The sequence below is a fragment of the Terrapene carolina genome, unplaced genomic scaffold (assembly GCF_002925995.2).
Source record: "Terrapene carolina triunguis isolate 2854851 unplaced genomic scaffold, T_m_triunguis-2.0 Scaffold130, whole genome shotgun sequence".
Taxonomy (NCBI): domain Eukaryota; kingdom Metazoa; phylum Chordata; order Testudines; family Emydidae; genus Terrapene; species Terrapene triunguis.
The window spans coordinates 30,549,983-30,567,118 of record NW_020664481.1 but is presented as its reverse complement, the minus strand read 5'-3'; the positions used below and the strand labels follow the sequence as shown (position 1 = coordinate 30,567,118).

General features: G+C 39.1%; 1 protein-coding gene across 1 annotated transcript in view; it reads left to right on the top strand.

Annotated features, from left to right (window-relative positions):
• HEATR3 (HEAT repeat containing 3) overlaps nucleotides 1-13,242 on the top strand; it is a 32,392-nt gene extending 19,150 nt beyond the window's left edge. Inside the window, exons 9-15 of the mRNA XM_024209216.1 lie at nucleotides 3,152-3,309; nucleotides 8,112-8,194; nucleotides 8,527-8,663; nucleotides 10,564-10,652; nucleotides 11,523-11,666; nucleotides 11,767-11,943; nucleotides 12,951-13,242. Of these exons, the coding sequence (XP_024064984.1) occupies nucleotides 3,152-3,309; nucleotides 8,112-8,194; nucleotides 8,527-8,663; nucleotides 10,564-10,652; nucleotides 11,523-11,666; nucleotides 11,767-11,943; nucleotides 12,951-13,073 (911 nt within the window). The 3' untranslated portion in view covers nucleotides 13,074-13,242. The remainder of the gene's footprint in view (nucleotides 1-3,151; nucleotides 3,310-8,111; nucleotides 8,195-8,526; nucleotides 8,664-10,563; nucleotides 10,653-11,522; nucleotides 11,667-11,766; nucleotides 11,944-12,950) is intronic.
• Nucleotides 13,243-17,136: the final 3,894 nt, after the last annotated feature.

The following is a 17,136-nucleotide window of genomic DNA, read 5'->3' as shown; positions in this document are numbered from 1 at the left end:
TGTTGGTTAGGGGTGTGATATTTTTCTTTTTTTCATGACATAGCGGTGCTGTCAGAAGCCCTAGTGTCTGTAGTTATATTGGCAAAAAAAAAGTGCGTTTCTGGCATAGCTTATTTTGCTGGCTGAACACACACAAACTGTATCAGCTTTTGCTGGGATAACTGCATCTACGGTAGGAAGGTTTTGCCCAGCTTTCAAGTGTAGGCAGGGCCAAAGACTCAATAGCTATTCCGTCTTCAGTTAGGGGCTGGGAGCACTGTAGCTCAGGTTTCAGCTTTTTGTGGTGTTGCTTGGGTGACCAGACAGCAAATGTGAAAAATCGGAACGGGGGTGGGAGGTACTAGGAGCCTATATAAGAAAAAAGACCCCCAAATCAGGACTGTCCCTATAAAATCGGGACATCTGGTCACCCTAGGTGTTGCTATCCAGGTCCACCATCAAAGAGAGAAATTTGAACCTGATACCGTTGATACTTCTAAATTAAAAAACAAAAACAAAAAACAGAAGGGAAATGTTTTAAAGAGTCATGTAGCAAATGTTTTTTTTATGGCGCTGGAACAGCAACTCTTTTGCTTACTCACTAAATGATAAAATAATAAATGGTTGGTTTTAAAAGAAATGGACAACACCATTGAAATGTGCATTGTTTATCCTTTGGACCTTCTGTGTGAAGAATCTTAGTTTCTCTTACGAGTGCAGCGATGCCAGAGAATCATGAGTTTGTTTTTAAATCATGGTTTATATATAATAATCTGGTTTTTATCTCCATTTTTGCTATAGGACTTGCTATAGCAGCTGCAGTTGAGCATCCCAGTTGCTTTTTTTAGATTTGAAATAATGACAATAACTTTAGCTCTGTTTTTGTTAATCTGTGCACCAGATATTTTTCTTTTGCGGATATTAAGAACCTCCCCAGTCGTCTTGCAATTGTGTAAAAATGTCAGCTTGAGTTTCATGAAAGTAATTTCAAAAAGTAACTGTCTGATAGATCTCTTTTCTAAATAGTATGCCTTGACTTTCATTTTTATTTATTGGGGGAGAGGGGGGAATAAATAAAGGCTTTTCTGATCCCTTGTTTTGCTTATGAGAGTTTCCTGGGCAAGCCAGAGAACAACAACACTAAACCTGCCCAGGCCCACCTCTCTTCCCATCCCCTTCCTTTATGTGCATAGATCCACCTCTTCAATTTTAGCTTTGTTGCTGTTACTGATAAACGCTCTCTTGGGGAAGAATATGTGCATAAACTCCCCTAGAGCAATGCATGAAAGTGATGGAACTAACCACCAACAAAAGAGAAACTGATTAATACATGAACTTCTGTGCAAATATACCTAGTACATTGGGGGGAAAATAGATTTTTTTCCATTAATTTTTTTGTTCTAGTGAACTTAATGGTTATTTGCAGGAATAGTAGGTACAACATTTTCAGCTGGAAATGTGGTTTTCAGGTTGATGATGGCTCTTTAAGAATAACTTACAAAAACCTCTTCTCTCTCCCCTGCCCTCTCCACCCCCCCCCTCCCGGTTCTTTATGTCCCAGGGCATTCAGTGCTATTAAAGGCTTTGATCCTACATTTGGATCTGTATGGAGTGTGCAGGAAGGTGGCTCTTGAGCAGAATCCTGGACAGTCAGTAGGATTCCATGAGCACCTGGATCCACTTGCAGGATTGGAGCCTCAGTTTGTTACAGTAGATCGATCTTCTGCTGTGCAATCACATTCTTGTTATGGAGCTATCTTCTTCATCTTGCATTGGCTTTCTTATTCTCTTTTGTTTTGTACCATTTTTCCTTTAGTGTCTTTGCATCCTAGAATTATGGAATGCAACTTCAAAAGTGGGAGGAGAGGCAGCTTTTGTACTTTGCTGACAATAGGAATTATATGCGGACAATGTGGTTTGTGCGGGTAGTTCACAGGGCTCTACGTAAATGAAGCTTCTTTTGAAAACAGCCTGCTTCCCTTTTAAAAGGGAAACCGTTTTTTGGGTTTTTTTTTTTTGTTTTTTTTTTTTCAGTTTTGACTAGTCTCTTCAGCAGTTAGTCTGTCTCTTCTTTTCAATCCTGGTTTATTAGTCATTCTTCTGACAGTTAATAAAATAATCAAATAACTGAGGAGTCCTCAACATGAATATTAAAATGAGCAGCTGAAACTTGTAATCTCTGACACTGTTACTCCGGACTATAACGTAAATTTGATCCCCGGGCTGCCCACATTTAGGTGATAACTTCTTAAGTAAATCTTGCTGGTTCTGATGAAAACCATACTAACACCATGTATTCCTTTTGGTAATTTCTGCCATGTGAGAAATTCTGCACCTACTAAATGAATATCTCATCTAATGAACAGTAATTCATAAGATTTCCTCATTTAATTAGAAAATCTCTTGTGGGTAGCTGCATATCCTGCTGTTTGTTTACTCACTATAAACTACAACCCCCTTGCGTTACTACAGTCTATGATTAGACAGAAATAAGGTCTGTAGGAATTAAGAGGAATCCAGAGATGGGTGTTCATTTAATTTTCAGTTTGCTTAGGGACGAAGATATTTTGATTTCCGAACTTCAGCCAGTGTACTGAATTCACAGACATACTCTGCTCACCAGGGGACCCAAGGGAATTAGCTGAACTGGCATGAGACAGACTCCACACCCCAGGTCCTGGCTTCCTCTCAATGGGGGCATAATGCAGGGAACAGGAGTCGTCAGGTGGGGCTGCAAATGTGGGTTTGACTGGGGATCATCTGTAATGAGGAAACATCTAAATATACTGTAATATATGTATAATTTTTATATTACATATGTATATATGTAAATATATTTCTTGCCCTCTACAGATGCAGTCTCGGAATGAATAAAAATATACCAAACTCAGCAGTATGTTCCATCCTGTAGTACTTGATAAATTGAATAAGCTTAACCTAAACATGAGCCTTTTATTAAAATAATTCATATGATACTGTGTATGTGTCATGTACAAGGCTGTAGGCTTGAAATGTACTAGAGCACTAGTTCCTAGAGACTGTCTTGTAATATTTTTCTGGAGTTAAACTGGGCATCAGACACTGGTTTGCATACTAGATAATTCAGGAGTTGGGGGTGCCTAGTTTGTGTGTAACTTCAGATTTCATTCTTAAATCCGTGTTCTATTCTCAGATCCCTCTGATGACGAATGGGAAGAACTCTCCAGCAGTGATGAGAGTGATCTGTTTATGGAGAACTCCTACGATGAGGGAAGTGGGCCGCCCATGTCACCCCTTTGCCTCTCTGCCGAGGTTCACGCAGCACTCATGAACAACCTCATTCCAAAGAAGGTAGAACCGCTGTATATCATCTGATCACAACTCAAATTCAGTCTTCTCACTGTGTCTGATTTAGACCTTAGTTTAAACCAACAAATTATTCGAATCCAACTTCAGTACAGGAAGATTGATTTTTAATCAACCTTTAGCGTTTTTAAAAAATCCTAGATATACCACATCATTCATACAAGTTGACTTAACTTAAATAATTCTGTGGTGTAAATGGGACTAGACAATTCCTCCTGTATGTCAGGAATGAAGTCAGATATTGGGCTTTTCTGAAACTGTACAGGATTTTCCAAGTTGGATATGTTAAGGGTGACCTGCATAGAGAAAATGGAAATTGAACAAGCCGTGGGAATAAATGCCAATTTTCACTCCTAGCCAGGTTGGGGGAGAATGCCAGAGAGCAAACTGAAATAAACACAAACTTCTCCCCCCCCATCCTCCCCTTAAATTGTTAATTTCGGTAGTCCACTTGCCAATTCTGAGTTTGCTGTTGAGTCCCCAGAACTCATCTTAGTAGGATTTCACAGGCATCAGAAAATATGAAATGTTCATTTTTTAAAGTGACTATAGTAAAGTTTTTCTTAAACACTGTACACCAGTCCCTGTGTCTACACACTTGGAGGCTCCCTCTGTTGCATCAGTGCTTAGATTGATTCTGTAGCTTGAGCCGTTCTGGAACCTCAACAACTAGCCTTTAACTAGTGAGAAGATTTCTATAGGAGCTATAAGAAGGGCAAAATAAATCATCTGTGCTGTCTACCCTTCACAACCTAGATAGAGACAAGGTGGGTGAGGTAATATGTTTTATTGAACCATCTTCTGTAGGTGAAAGAGACAAGCTTTTGAGCTCCAGCTGAAGCTGGAGGTCACCTGAAGAAGAGTTCTGTGGAACTTGAAAGCTTGTCTATTGCACCAACAGAAGTTGGTCCAGTAAAATATATTACCTCACCCATCTTGTGTGTGTCATATCCTACATAGCTACAACTTATCTACAACACTGAAAACTTCATAGCCTAGTCATATCATATAACATTCTTTCTAGTGTACTAATACCTCAAGAGAATGTTAAACAGTGGCTGTTAAAGATAGACATTTTAAAATCAGCAGTTCCAGGTAACTAGCATCCAAAAGTTTTAAAGAAGGTGGCTGAGGAACTTGCAGGACCATTAATGTTGATTTTAGGTCTTGGAATGCTGGGGAAGTTCCAGAAGACTGGAAGAAAGCTAATGTTGTGATTTAAGAACATAAGTACGGCCATACTGGGTCAGACCAATGGTCCATCTAGCCCAGTATCCTGTCTTCCAACAGTGACCAATGCCAGGTGCTTCAGAGGAAACTAACAGAACAGGTCATCATCAAGTGATACATTCCCAGCTTCTGACAAACAGAGGTTAGGGACACTTCAGGGAATGGTTTTGCATCCCTGCCCATCCTGGCTAATAGCCATTGATGCACCTATCCTCCATGAACTTATCTAGTTCTTTTTGAACCCTGTTATAGTCTTGGCCTTCACAACATCCTCTGGCAAGGAGTTCCACAGGTTGACTGTGTAGCAATACTTCTTTTTGTTCGTTTTAAACCTGCTGACTATTTTTGTTTGGTGACCTCTAGTTCTTGTGTTATGATAGAGAGTAAATAACACTTCCTTATTTACTTTCTCCACTCCAGTCATGCTTTTGTAGACCTCTATCATATCCCCCCTTAGTTGTCTCTTTTCCAAGCTGAAAAGTCCCAGTCTTATTAATCTCTCCTCATATGGAAGCTGTTCCATACCCCTAATAATTTTTGTTGCCCTTTTCTGTACCTTTTCCAATTCCAATATATCATTGTTAAGATGGGGCAACCAGATCTGCTTGCAGTATTGAAGATGTGCCAATATTTTAAAAGGGTAAATGGGACATCCTAGGTAATTATTGGCCACTCAGTCTGACATTGATTCTGGGCAAGATAATGGAGTGGCTGATATGGGTCAATTAATAAAGAATTAAAGGAGGGCGATATAATTCATGCAAATCAACATGGGTTTATGGCAAATAGATCTTGTCATACTAACTTGATACCTATTTTGGATGAGATTGCCAGTTTGGTTGATAAAGGTAACTGTGTTGCTGTAATAGACTTTTGTAAGGCATTTGATTTGGTACCACATAATTTTATATTATTCTAATTTTAAAACAAAATGTTAACATAGTACATATTAAATGCAATGAAAGTTGGCTAACTGATAGGTCTCAAAATGTAATGGTAAATGGGGAATCATTATTGAGTGGGTATGTTTCTAGTGGGGTCGTGCAGGGATTGGTTCTTGGTCCTAAGCTATTTTACATTTTTATTAATAACCTGGAAGAAAACATAAAATCACTGAAAGTTTTCAGGTGACAGAAAAATTGGGGGAGTGGTTAATAATGAAGATGACAGATCACTGATAGAGAGCAATCTGGAGTGCAAGCAAGTAATTAGCATTTTAGTACGGCTAAATATAAATGTATACATCTAGTAACAAAGAATGTAAGCCATACTTACAGGATGGGGGACTCTCTGTTGGGAAGCAATGACTCTGAAAAAAGATTTGGAGGTTGTGGTGGATAATCAGCTGAACATGAGCTCCCAACGTGATCTTGTGGCCAAAAGGCTAGTGCAGTCCTTGGATGCATATATGGGAATCTCAAGTAGAAGTAAAGAGGTTATTTTACTGCTGTATTTGGCATTGGTGTGATTGCTACTGGCATACTATGTCCACAATTCCAGAAGGATGTTGATAAATTGGAGAGGATTAAGAGAAGAGGCACAAGAATGATTAAAGGTTTTGAAAACATGCCTTGTAATGATAGACTCAAAGAGCTCAATCTATTTAGCTTAACAAAGACGAGGTTAAGGGATGACTAGATCACATTTTATAAGTACCTACGTGGGGATCAAATATTTGATCATGGGCTCTTCAGCCTAGCAGAGAAAGGCATAACACATTCCAATGACTGGAAGTTGAAGCTAGACAAATTCAGACTGGAAATAAGGAATAAATTTTTAAGTGTAGGTTATCAATCAGTGGAACAATTTACCAAGGGTCTTGGTGGATTCTCCATCCCTAGCAATTTAAAAATCATGATTGGATGTTTTTCTAAAAGATATGGTCTAGGAATTATTTTAGGGAAGTTCAATGGCCTGTTAACAGGAAGTCAGATGATGATCACGGTGATCCTTTCTGACCTTGGAAGCTGTGAATCTAGTTATTTTTGTTCCTACCCTTCCCTGTCCCAATCTCAGCACAGGTTTCTGTGGTTAGCACAATTTTTGCTTTTGCTCTCTAGGCCACTGTAACAGAAGCAGAGCCATGACTCTTACTGTTTATTTTAAAATATATGTACATATACTTGGATCCTTCTCAAAAATACACCATATTTTGTTAACAGGTTAAGAGCTTTGGGTTGTTAAAACTTATTTCTAATTCATCTTTATAACTGATGCATCCCAGGAAAATAACTTTAATCTTCTAGTACTTAAAAGGACACCAACTTAAAAAATCATGTTTCTGGAAAAATATTTCACCTGCTACTTTTACAAGTAACAACTCGGATAACTGTAACTGGCAACATGAGAAAAATATTTGTTTTAGTTTGCTTTATTTGATAATGTTTGGGGTTTTTTTGCTTAGTCACTCCTGACTTTACACCGAAAAAGGTAGTGAGTTTCCCCTGTGTGTGTAGGTTTTTCATGCAGTGACAAGGAAGAGGAAAACATTTTTTAAGATAAGAAAATAAGGACTGTAAAATAACAAAAATTCAAAGGGGAACTTCAAGTTAGGTGTAAAATCTGAGGCAAGTTTGAGTACATTTAGAAAGAAAATTGATTTATTTCACATTGAAGGTGTTCCTTTCTAATGAAAAGATCAAACTTCCAAACATTTTGTTCAGTGATAGTATGTACTATAAAGTCATACTGGGGACTCTGCCATTAGTGGTTGATGATATCATAAAAATGCTTCATCTAGCTGTGCAGGTGAAGTAGTTTGATTTCTTTCAAACGAGGATCCGGAATGGCACTGGATGATCTGAATAACATCTGATTTTTTTTTTAAAGCCTTTCCTGTCATTCTTTGATAGTCTAATTTGCTCCCTACTTGCTAACAAGTTCTTTGTGTGAACAACAGGAAGATCTTTGGAGGTTCCCTGGTTAATCTTTCTATCTTTTCAGCTGCGGGAATCTTACCTAAACTTTTTAACCTTAAAAACTTGGTATGAGGGATTGGCAAAAGTTCAGGGTTGTTTATTTGTAAAGTGCCTAGCTTATTCTTAATTGTGGGTTGCGAAGGTAACATGCCTCATCTTGTTGTAGTAGTAGTAGTAGTAGTATGGCAGTGTGATAGAATTGAGAACAAAGGGGGTGTCTACGTAAGATTAACTGTATTCAAGGCCTTGTGTACTCTGTGGCAAACTGAACCTAAAATCTCTGGTGAGGTCCCTGGATTCTGCAGCATTGTGGAAATTATGCAGCATATTCATTTTCAATTGTTTAAAGAGGTTTTAAATTAAATATGCAAACAAGTACTTTATAATTTAATATAAAAAATCTTATGCTAAACCCAGGGCATAACTATCGTAGAAGTTGTCAGGAGAGAAGCTGGAGATTCCGGCAGTTGAGTGAATCATGGTTGGAACTTTTGACATCTGGGGACGCACTGGAGGCAGTTTGGGATTGTGGAATAAATATATAGGTTGATGTTTCTGCTGAATGACCAACAAAGAAATAGCTAACATTAAACTGTCCTTGACCCCCAAAAAACCTGTTGCCAAACTTTTTTTTTCCAGATTCTTGAAAAAACCGCTTTTCCGAACAGTGTTGCTGTAGACATCTGTACACACAGTCCATCTTGGAAGCCGTTAATTAGAAAGTAGGAATTTCTTTGACTTTTTAAAATTTTCAGTGCATTTGTAATTAAATTATTAATGTAACACCAGGTTTTCAATTTCAAGATTTTTTTGGATCATAAACATTGATACTTCAGTGTGTGTGGGGTCACCCTAGAGACCTGGACCTTACAAGTCTGCTACATTGTTTTAGTAACAAGATACAAATATTTACATGCAGATACTTTGTGATCCCCAGGTAAATTATACCCCACCTCAACATTGCATAATTAAATTAAAATTCCTTGTTTATATTGGTCATTTTTTTATTAATAGAGCCTCAAAAGGCATATTTCTGTTATTTACTTTGTTCCAGAATGAACACGGTACAATGCAGAGCTCTAACGTGTCTCCATAGCATTTTGTTAGTATCAGATGTGGATTGTCTTGGAGGAGCTTCAACACTTCAGTCACTTGCACAGCACCTCTCCCAGCTAGTTTTTTCTCAACCAGGTAAGTTTAATATTAAAGAAACTTAACTCAGAAGGGTTTGATTGCTTCTGTTATAAGTTAATTTATATATATATATATATAGCATTTAATTTAATACAATTTTATTACTAATCCCCTCCGCACTGCCTTCCAAATGCAAGAAAAAATGATGTTGGGAATATGCTGCCAAGCTATGTAAACCTCACATAATCTCCTTATCCAGGAAAGCTCTGATCGAATAAAGTTTTTGGAGTGCATAGTATGTTTTACATCAGTATATGCAAGCACTAAAATATAAAGTGACTTAACCAGTGCGGGAGCCCCATCCTAACGTGAGACCACAACATCTATATTTGGTCATACCTGTGATGGTGGCAGTTTTTTCCATTGATCACGTAAGGCAAGCTATTGTCAGGGAGAGCAGGACATCTCCCGAGTATGTATAAACAAATCTGAAGGTGAGAGAATTCACTTATCTGAAATGACGTCACCAGCATTATAATTCAGGTTAGGCATCACAGGAAGCTATTCCCAAAACTGAAACAAACTCTAGTATTTGCATACTTATCAAAATAGGAAATATAACAGCCCTTTCTTTCTCTGGGGCATAAGTTGTGTGTATTTTTTGTGTACCACTCTTGAAAATGTATATCTCTAATAAATTTAATCATTTGCCCCAAACGTTTTACATTTACGACTAAACATCAAAGCTGCTTATCAAATTTCCTGGTGTGATGATGATTTGATTTGAATGAAGATGATAAACCTGTTGGACAATTTTCTTTTAAAACAGTACTGTTGTGGAGTAACAAACTTATTCCTATGTCTCTAAAAAGCTTCTATGTTAATTCCACTAAGAGCTATTGTGAAGATTTCCCAGTTTCTAATGCTGCTTTCAGATTGAGAGGTGACCAGTTGATGGACAAGCATGCTGGAAATTAATAGTTTAAGGGCCCATCTACACTACAAGAACAACATTAGCCCATGATTCTCTGCTGTGGATAGGAGTGTCTGATGACAGATGCTCCTAGCTGTAGCAGATAATCATGCTAACACACGGTTATTGTAGACAGGCCTAAAAACACTGTAGTGAATTATGTGGACTACTGGTATAAGTAGCTGTTCAAAGCTCTAGTCTCCTAATTGGGATAGGAATCTGTAAGGTGCCACTGCAGGTTTTTACTCCTGCAAAAGTCTGTAAATAGCAACAAAAGAACATTAGGGGAGAATGAAAAGTGTTAAAATGCATGCAAGAAGAATATGCATGCAAGAAGTTGGTATTGGGGAGCAGTTGAGTATTCAAAATTTTGTGGGCACAGTTTGAGTCCTAGGTTTCCCAGGGTTTACTGCATGCCAGGGGGAAACTAACAGGTGAACACGTTCTTGGCGTTAATGTAGAGATGCTAATATTCTGGGTGCATTTGTAGCTCAGAGTCCCAGGAAAAAGACTGGATGTCTTACAAATGTTCTTGGAGATCTAGGAAGTGAGTTTTAAAATACTTGCTTAGCTCCTTTGCAGTGCTCCTCTTAGTGCTCCAGTGGTGCTTATGGTCTGAAATATTGGTGTGGGACACTTTGTGCTAAATTTTCAGTTTGGCCTTAATTAGGCCTCACTTTTTGCATGCATAATTTTACACCTATATTTGATGTCACTTAGAAGTCCTAGTCCTGGATTGTGTCTGAAAACTAGGACTTCAGACATCTGTGGCATAAGTTGCAGATACAAATATGAACATGAAATTGTTGGCAATTTCCACCCACAAAGCTAGAGGCCCAGTCTCTGAAAATCTAGGTTTTAACATGGAGCAGCACCAATAGATGTGGAATGGAAGGAAATTTTTCTCTGCTCTCAGTGCAGAAAGTCCTTAAAATGATTTGAAGTTTGTTCTGACTCTTTGGTTTTGTGTTTATATTTGAGCAGAATTTCCTACACACACTGAATTCCTGGAAGCCGTAACTAGTGCTATGAGGGCTCTCTTGCAAACAATGGCATCAAAGAATATATCTCAGGTGAGAGGTTTTTCTAACAAACGTTGGGCATTCTGGTAGATACAGGTTCAGTAAATTTACATCAGATTGTACTTGAATGGTTTTGAAACAAACCCATCTTTAAAGAGTGCTAAATTCTTGTAACTTGATGTTTAATGTTTTAAGCGTTGTAACAGTGCTTATTAACGCTGCTAGAAATACAGGTTTAACAAAATTCATCCTAATTTTTCTCATAGATAAATAAGGTTGCTGAAAAAAATATGCTCCTGCAACAGGGGTGGGCAAACTTTTTGGCCTGAGGACCACATCTGGGAATGGAAATTGTATGGTGGGCTATGAATGCTCACGAAATTGGGAGTAGGGGTGTGAGAGAGGGTGAGGGCTCCGGCTGGGGGTGAGGGCTCTGGGATGGGGCCAGAAATGAGTTCAGGGTGTGGGAGGGGGCTCTGGGCTGGGGTAGGGGGTTGGAGTGCGGGGTGGGGGATAAGGGCTCCGGCTGGAGGTGCGGGCTCTGGTGTGGGGCCATGGATGAGGGGGTTGGGGTACAGGAGGGGGCTCTGGGCTGGGATTGAGGGGTTCGGAGGGCAGGCGGGGATCAGGGCTGGGGCAGGGGGTTGGGGCACAGTGGGGGTGGCTCAGGGGTGCAGGCTCCGGGTGGCGTTTACCTCAAGCAGCTCCTGGAAGCAGCAGCATGACCCCTCTCTGGCTCCATGCTGATTCCATCTTCAGTCTTAACTTTTTTCATAATATACAGATGCTGCTTATCTGCTATAGGTTTGTCTGTCTTATATAGAAGCAAATGACCTAAAGATTTTTCTTTGAAATAGTGTTTCTCTGGAAATTTAAATTTGTCTGACATTTACTTTTCCTTTTTTTTTTTTTTTTAAACAGTGTATTTCTCCTGAGCAGCTGATGACTTTATGTGAAGCTGGTGTTCATAGCAGTAATATCAGTGTTAGAGTAAATGTAGTTAGCATCCTGGGAATTGCTGGCAGCGTGCTGGCAAAAATAGAAGATACAGCTGAAACACTAAAGGTAAAAAATACATGGGTAGCAACCCCTAAACTGCTTTAGCGGCTATTACTTGCCATTGTTTTATAATGCCATGTTTTTAAAAATAAGTATCTCTTTTCAGATGATTGGAAAATTTCTTCTTGAGGTTGCTATGAAGGATTCTTCTCTTGTGGTAGCTGGAGAAGCTCTGGATGCTCTCTTTGATGTTTTTGCAGATGGGACAGAGGCTGAAAAAGCAGCAGTTCAGATTAAATTGCTCCCTGCACTGAAAGAATTCCAGCCAGTCTTCAAAATAAGGGTAGGCATCTCACAAACTAGTAACCGGTCCAAGGCCTCAAAACACAGTTTAAGCTAACGTTTGAGATTAGTTTTGCTGCTTGTACTACCAGGAAATTATGTGAAATATGCCCACATGATTTTAAACAATTCAGTGCACAGAAGAAAGCAAAAAAACAAACCTCACTTACTCCTAGTATGCTTTAGATGGAAAGAAAAGTTCCTTTCTTGACAGTCAATTTAACCATGTGCATAAAGAATTAATCCCATATTTACTACGAGGCACCTTTGGTGTCTAAGTTATTGTCCATCTTTTTCTGAACTCCCGGTACGTTGATTCTGCCAATTCCTCCATGGGTAGAGAGGGACAAACATGGTTAACCTTTAGAGAGGAGAGAGGAAATCCTCTTCTGAAACTAATTTGACTTCTTGTTTTAATTTGCATGGGTGTCCAAATGTGCATATACTTATCCTGTTGCTGCTTAGTTAAGATAAGTCTTAACCAGAATCCTGTACTGTTAAGTAAAATTATACAAGTGAAACTTCCAATCCCTCAAATTAATTTTTTTTTCTTTAAAAGGGGGATAAATTTCCAAAGCATTGTGTTGCTTTAGCCAGGTGACACCCAGTAGGCTAAAAGCTCCAATATACTTTTAAAATAGATACCTTTTTATTTCTATAGTTTGTTGCTGGATGGCCTAATATCTATTAGCCCATCATTCTAGGGCACAACAAATTCACTCTAGCAGAAGCGCTGTCATACTCCACCAGTTGACCCTTCATTAAATGTGAGTGCTTTGCACTTCATTATATTTCTGAGTGCAGTGCTAGGTCTTTTCCCTAAAATATCTACAGAGGATAAATACATGTTACAGATTTAACTGTGTAATTATTGAAAGGCAGGAGCATCATATCCTAGCAGATGGTATCTGAGGAGTGCTTGGCTGTTCTAATCTGAAAAGCTGCCTTCTCAATTTTTTTTTTATATATATATATATGTGTGTGTGTGTGTATTTTTTTTTATTGCAGATGCGGAAAGAAGGAAAAGGACAGTACAGTACAGATCAGTTGTGTGTTCTTGACAATGTAAAAATGAATTTGAGAAGATTCATTGCCTATCAAGAGACATTAGGGGGAAAAAAGACTACTTGAAACGGACTTTAAATTAAGGTTTTCTTTATTGATTGTCAAATATATACGTTTTGAATTCTAGAATTTTGGGGAGAGGGAGTTCTGTTTTTATGTTAACATTGCATTTCATCATGCATATTTTATACTCTCTGGGAGGATGCAATATTAAAGCTGGATTCAGCATATGAAAGTATTGCATTACTTTGAAATTTCATGTTCATGCTGGTAAGAAATGGTGTTGCAATCTTGGGATATGTAAATACAGTTTACTCTCATTGTGTGGAAACCTTCATATACCCTGGCACAAAATTATACCACAAGAAATTAGTTAAAAAAATAAAATCACAGTTACCTAAAAAGTTGAGAAAACTCATAAGAAACCTAGAATTTTTTTTAGAGGATCTAAGTAGTGTCTGAATGCCTAAGAAAGTTAAGGTATACTGTCAGCTGTATTCAGAATTGAAAGGACAGCTTTGGCAAGTTTCCTGAGCAAAGTATGATAGGTACATAGATTATGATCAGCATTTGGATTTTTTGTCCTCCGAGGCTTATCAAAGAAGAAGCTATGTCAAATTCACTTTCATCCAGTATAATAAATTCCTACATGACAGGTAATTATTGTGGAAGTTAGTTTAGAAGAAACCTGCAAAAGATATTCGTCCTGATTTTTACTTCATTTTGTGGGTGTTCAACTTTCTGAAAATCAGTTCAATAGGCTTTACTTCCTTTCTGTAAATCCTACATTAAGGTAAAAGTTTGGATTTGGGGAAGTAATACACCTAATAACAAATACAACTATTTTTGTATTGAAATGTGATCTAAAAGATTTTTTTTTAAAATTGTTTAAATGATATCTACTCAAATGTGTTGGTTAGGGATTTTAAACTGAGACCCGTGAAATACCTGTAAAATACATTACCTATTTTTGAAGAAGTGTCACTGATTATGGATGCATAAAGACAAAGATGGACTTTTATATATGAAACAATTTTTATTAATTTTTTAAAATGTATTCGTTTAATTCATGAAAACAAAAGTATCTTAAATACACAATGTAGAAAAATAAGTTTAGTGTGTGTGTGTGTGTGTGTGTGTGTGTGTGTGGCTTTGGAGAACTGGGAATACAGACATTACATCTAAAAACCAATCAGTTTTCTTCATTATGTGAGGTGGAGCCTTATTCAAATAAAGACAAATAACATTGGGAAGAATTGAACACTTTAAAGATGTCAAATATTGTATAAAATTTTGGGAGGGAAAGGGGGGGTATTTTTAGAGCTTACCTATTAAGCCTTGTTGCATGATTGAAATGGAATATTTGAAGTGTTTAGTGTTCTGATGCTATTGTGCCAGTGCCACAGAGGTTTTAGTAGTAAATTGGATTCTTCTAAATACTCAATATTTTAACTGTTATGATCAGATTTTTACCCCTTTCAGCCCAGGAGTTTTTACCAGATTCCAGGAATGGATGTATTTTGCTTTATTGTTCAGTGTCCTAGTCCCAGTGAGGAGAAGAAAAAATATATTACTTTATTCCTCTGGAAGAGGAGATTTTACTCACAGCTTCTATGTGTGGTTTTCCTTTTTGGACAATGTCAAGTTTATCCATTGTGAATATACAAATGATTCCTAAGTGCGAACTAGCAGACTTTTTAATAAAATATTTTTTGCAGTAAAAGTTAGAGAAATTAGTGTTGAAAAATTAACTTGGTGATTATTCTTCAAGAATGCTCTAGTTCAAACAGGAATTAATTCAGGGAAGACCTATGACCTGTGTTATGCAGGAGGTCATTCTGCATCCTACAACTCTGATACCTCTGTGCTAGTCCCCTCCTGTCTGCAGTTTCTGCAGGCAGTGAGAAGCTGTAGCACAGCCCATGCTATCCGTACCCCTTTTCCGGCCTTCTGCCAGATCTTCTGCTTCTGCAAGAGCAGTCAAGTGGCTGTTCATTTGGCTCCTGATCTTTCTTTCCATTTTGTCCAGCAGTAGCATGCAATCTTTCTTTCTTGTCTCTCTTCTGATTCAGATATTGAGCTGTGCAAATATGGCGCTAAATCCAAGCAGTGTTCTATTTGTGAGGCAGCTTTTACAGGCTCTTTGGAGAACTAATTATGCCCTGCCTGTTCTCAGCCAGTTGACACTTGCACTGAATTGGGTAGGCATGCTGGAAATGGACACTTCTGTGGTAAAGGTGTACCCATCGCTGGTCGATTCCACAAGATCCAGAACCTGATATCCATGTTGGTAAAGTGTGCAGCTCATTGTCTGCAGCTACTTGGCCTCTTGGTTTTGTGTTCAGGAATCACCTCATGAGCAAGTTCCCATATCAGGTGCATTTAGTCCTTTCTCCTGAAAGCATGGAACTGCTCACTGTAACGCATGGTAATGGTTCCGAACTAGGTGCTGATCTCTCTGTAGTGGTGGACAATCACACAGCACATCTGCAAAGGTCTTCCTATAAGCCTTTCAGACCAGGAGGTACAATCAGTGCCAGCCTGACAGGAAGGGGAGTGCATCTGGGGCACAGGAGCCCCAGGGAAAGGTACCATAGCAGCATCCTGTTGGAGCTCAGAACTGTCAAACTGGCCCTACAGAGGTTCCAGAACTACCTAAAGGGTGAATGTGTTCTGGTCCAATCCAACTGCAGGATCACTGTGGTGTATATCAATAACCAAAGGGAGGACAGGGCATGTAACTCTGCCCGCACAAGTGATGGAGATAATGGAATGGGCAGAGAGGACTCTCCCTTCCATAAGAGTAATACAAATGAAAGGAGAGCTGAACCAAAAGGCAGACTGGCTCAGTCTGGTGCAGTCAACAACTCAGAATGATGTCTGACTCAGGAGGTCTTCACTCTGATTTCATAGGAGTGCAGTCTTCCTGCAGCTGACCAGGTTGCCAGTCATAAGAACAAAAACTGGGCAAAGAACTTCACCATGGAAGCAGACCCCAAATCCCTGGGAAGGGATGCTCTTCACACAGATGGTCACAAGACCTGCCCTTTCCACTTCTGGGGAAGGTGATCCAGAGGATAAGGTGAGAAGAAGCAAAGGTGATAGTGAGAGTTCTGCACTGGCTAAGGAGACCATGGTTCTCTGAACTGACATTGGAACTATCATTTCAGCTGCCATTGAGACCAGACATCTTTTACCCAGGCCCATTCCTCCAACCAGACCTACACTGGCTACAACCAATAGCCTGGCTATTGAAAGGGAAGAATTAGCTCGGACAATCTTCCAAAGTGATTGGAACTTTACTCTCTTGCAGGCGAGCTTCAACACTAACAGCCTACTTCTCCACCTGGACTAGGTTTAGCTTATGGTGTTGAGAACACACAAAATCCCATGGATCCTGGTATCCCAGTTATCCTGGATTTTCTTCAGGAAGCCATAGACAAGGGATTTCAGCCCAGCTCCATAGCATGTCCGGTGTCATCTGTAAGTAGACCTCTGGTTCCTTGACAGAGAACCCTCAGGTATCCAGATTTCTTAGAGCAGTCAGGCTGGCTAAACCTGTGATTAGACCAAACTTTTCTAGTGTGACCTACCACTGGGTTAAAAGCCCTAACAACCTACCCTTTTGAGCCACTGACACATCTCCAGTCTATCTATCCTACAAAACCCATTTTTGTGGTCGCCATCATGTCTGCTACATGAGTCTCTGAACTGGCAGCTTTATCTATGCAGGAATCCCACTGTGTATTCCATGACTAGGTGGTGCTAAAAATCCCAGAATAGATGTTGCCCACGGTGAATTAATTTTTCCATGCCTCACAGGAGATTGTCCTCCCTTCATTCTGTCCAAAGCCACAGCCCCAATAGAAAAGCTGTAGCACATTTTAGATGTTTGAAGAGCACTGAAGAGTTGTGTCAAGGACACCAAATCAACTAAATGACCAGGCTCCTTGTTTGTTTCCTTTCATCTGAAGTGCCAAGGGCTCAGGGTATCCAAGCTCTCACTAGCTAGATAGATCAAGCTATACATTGTTGAGGCATATAAAGCATCAGGTGCTTCTCTACTAGATGGCATCAAGGCACACGCCACAAAATCTATGGCAACCTTGTGGTCAGAAAGAGCTTGTGG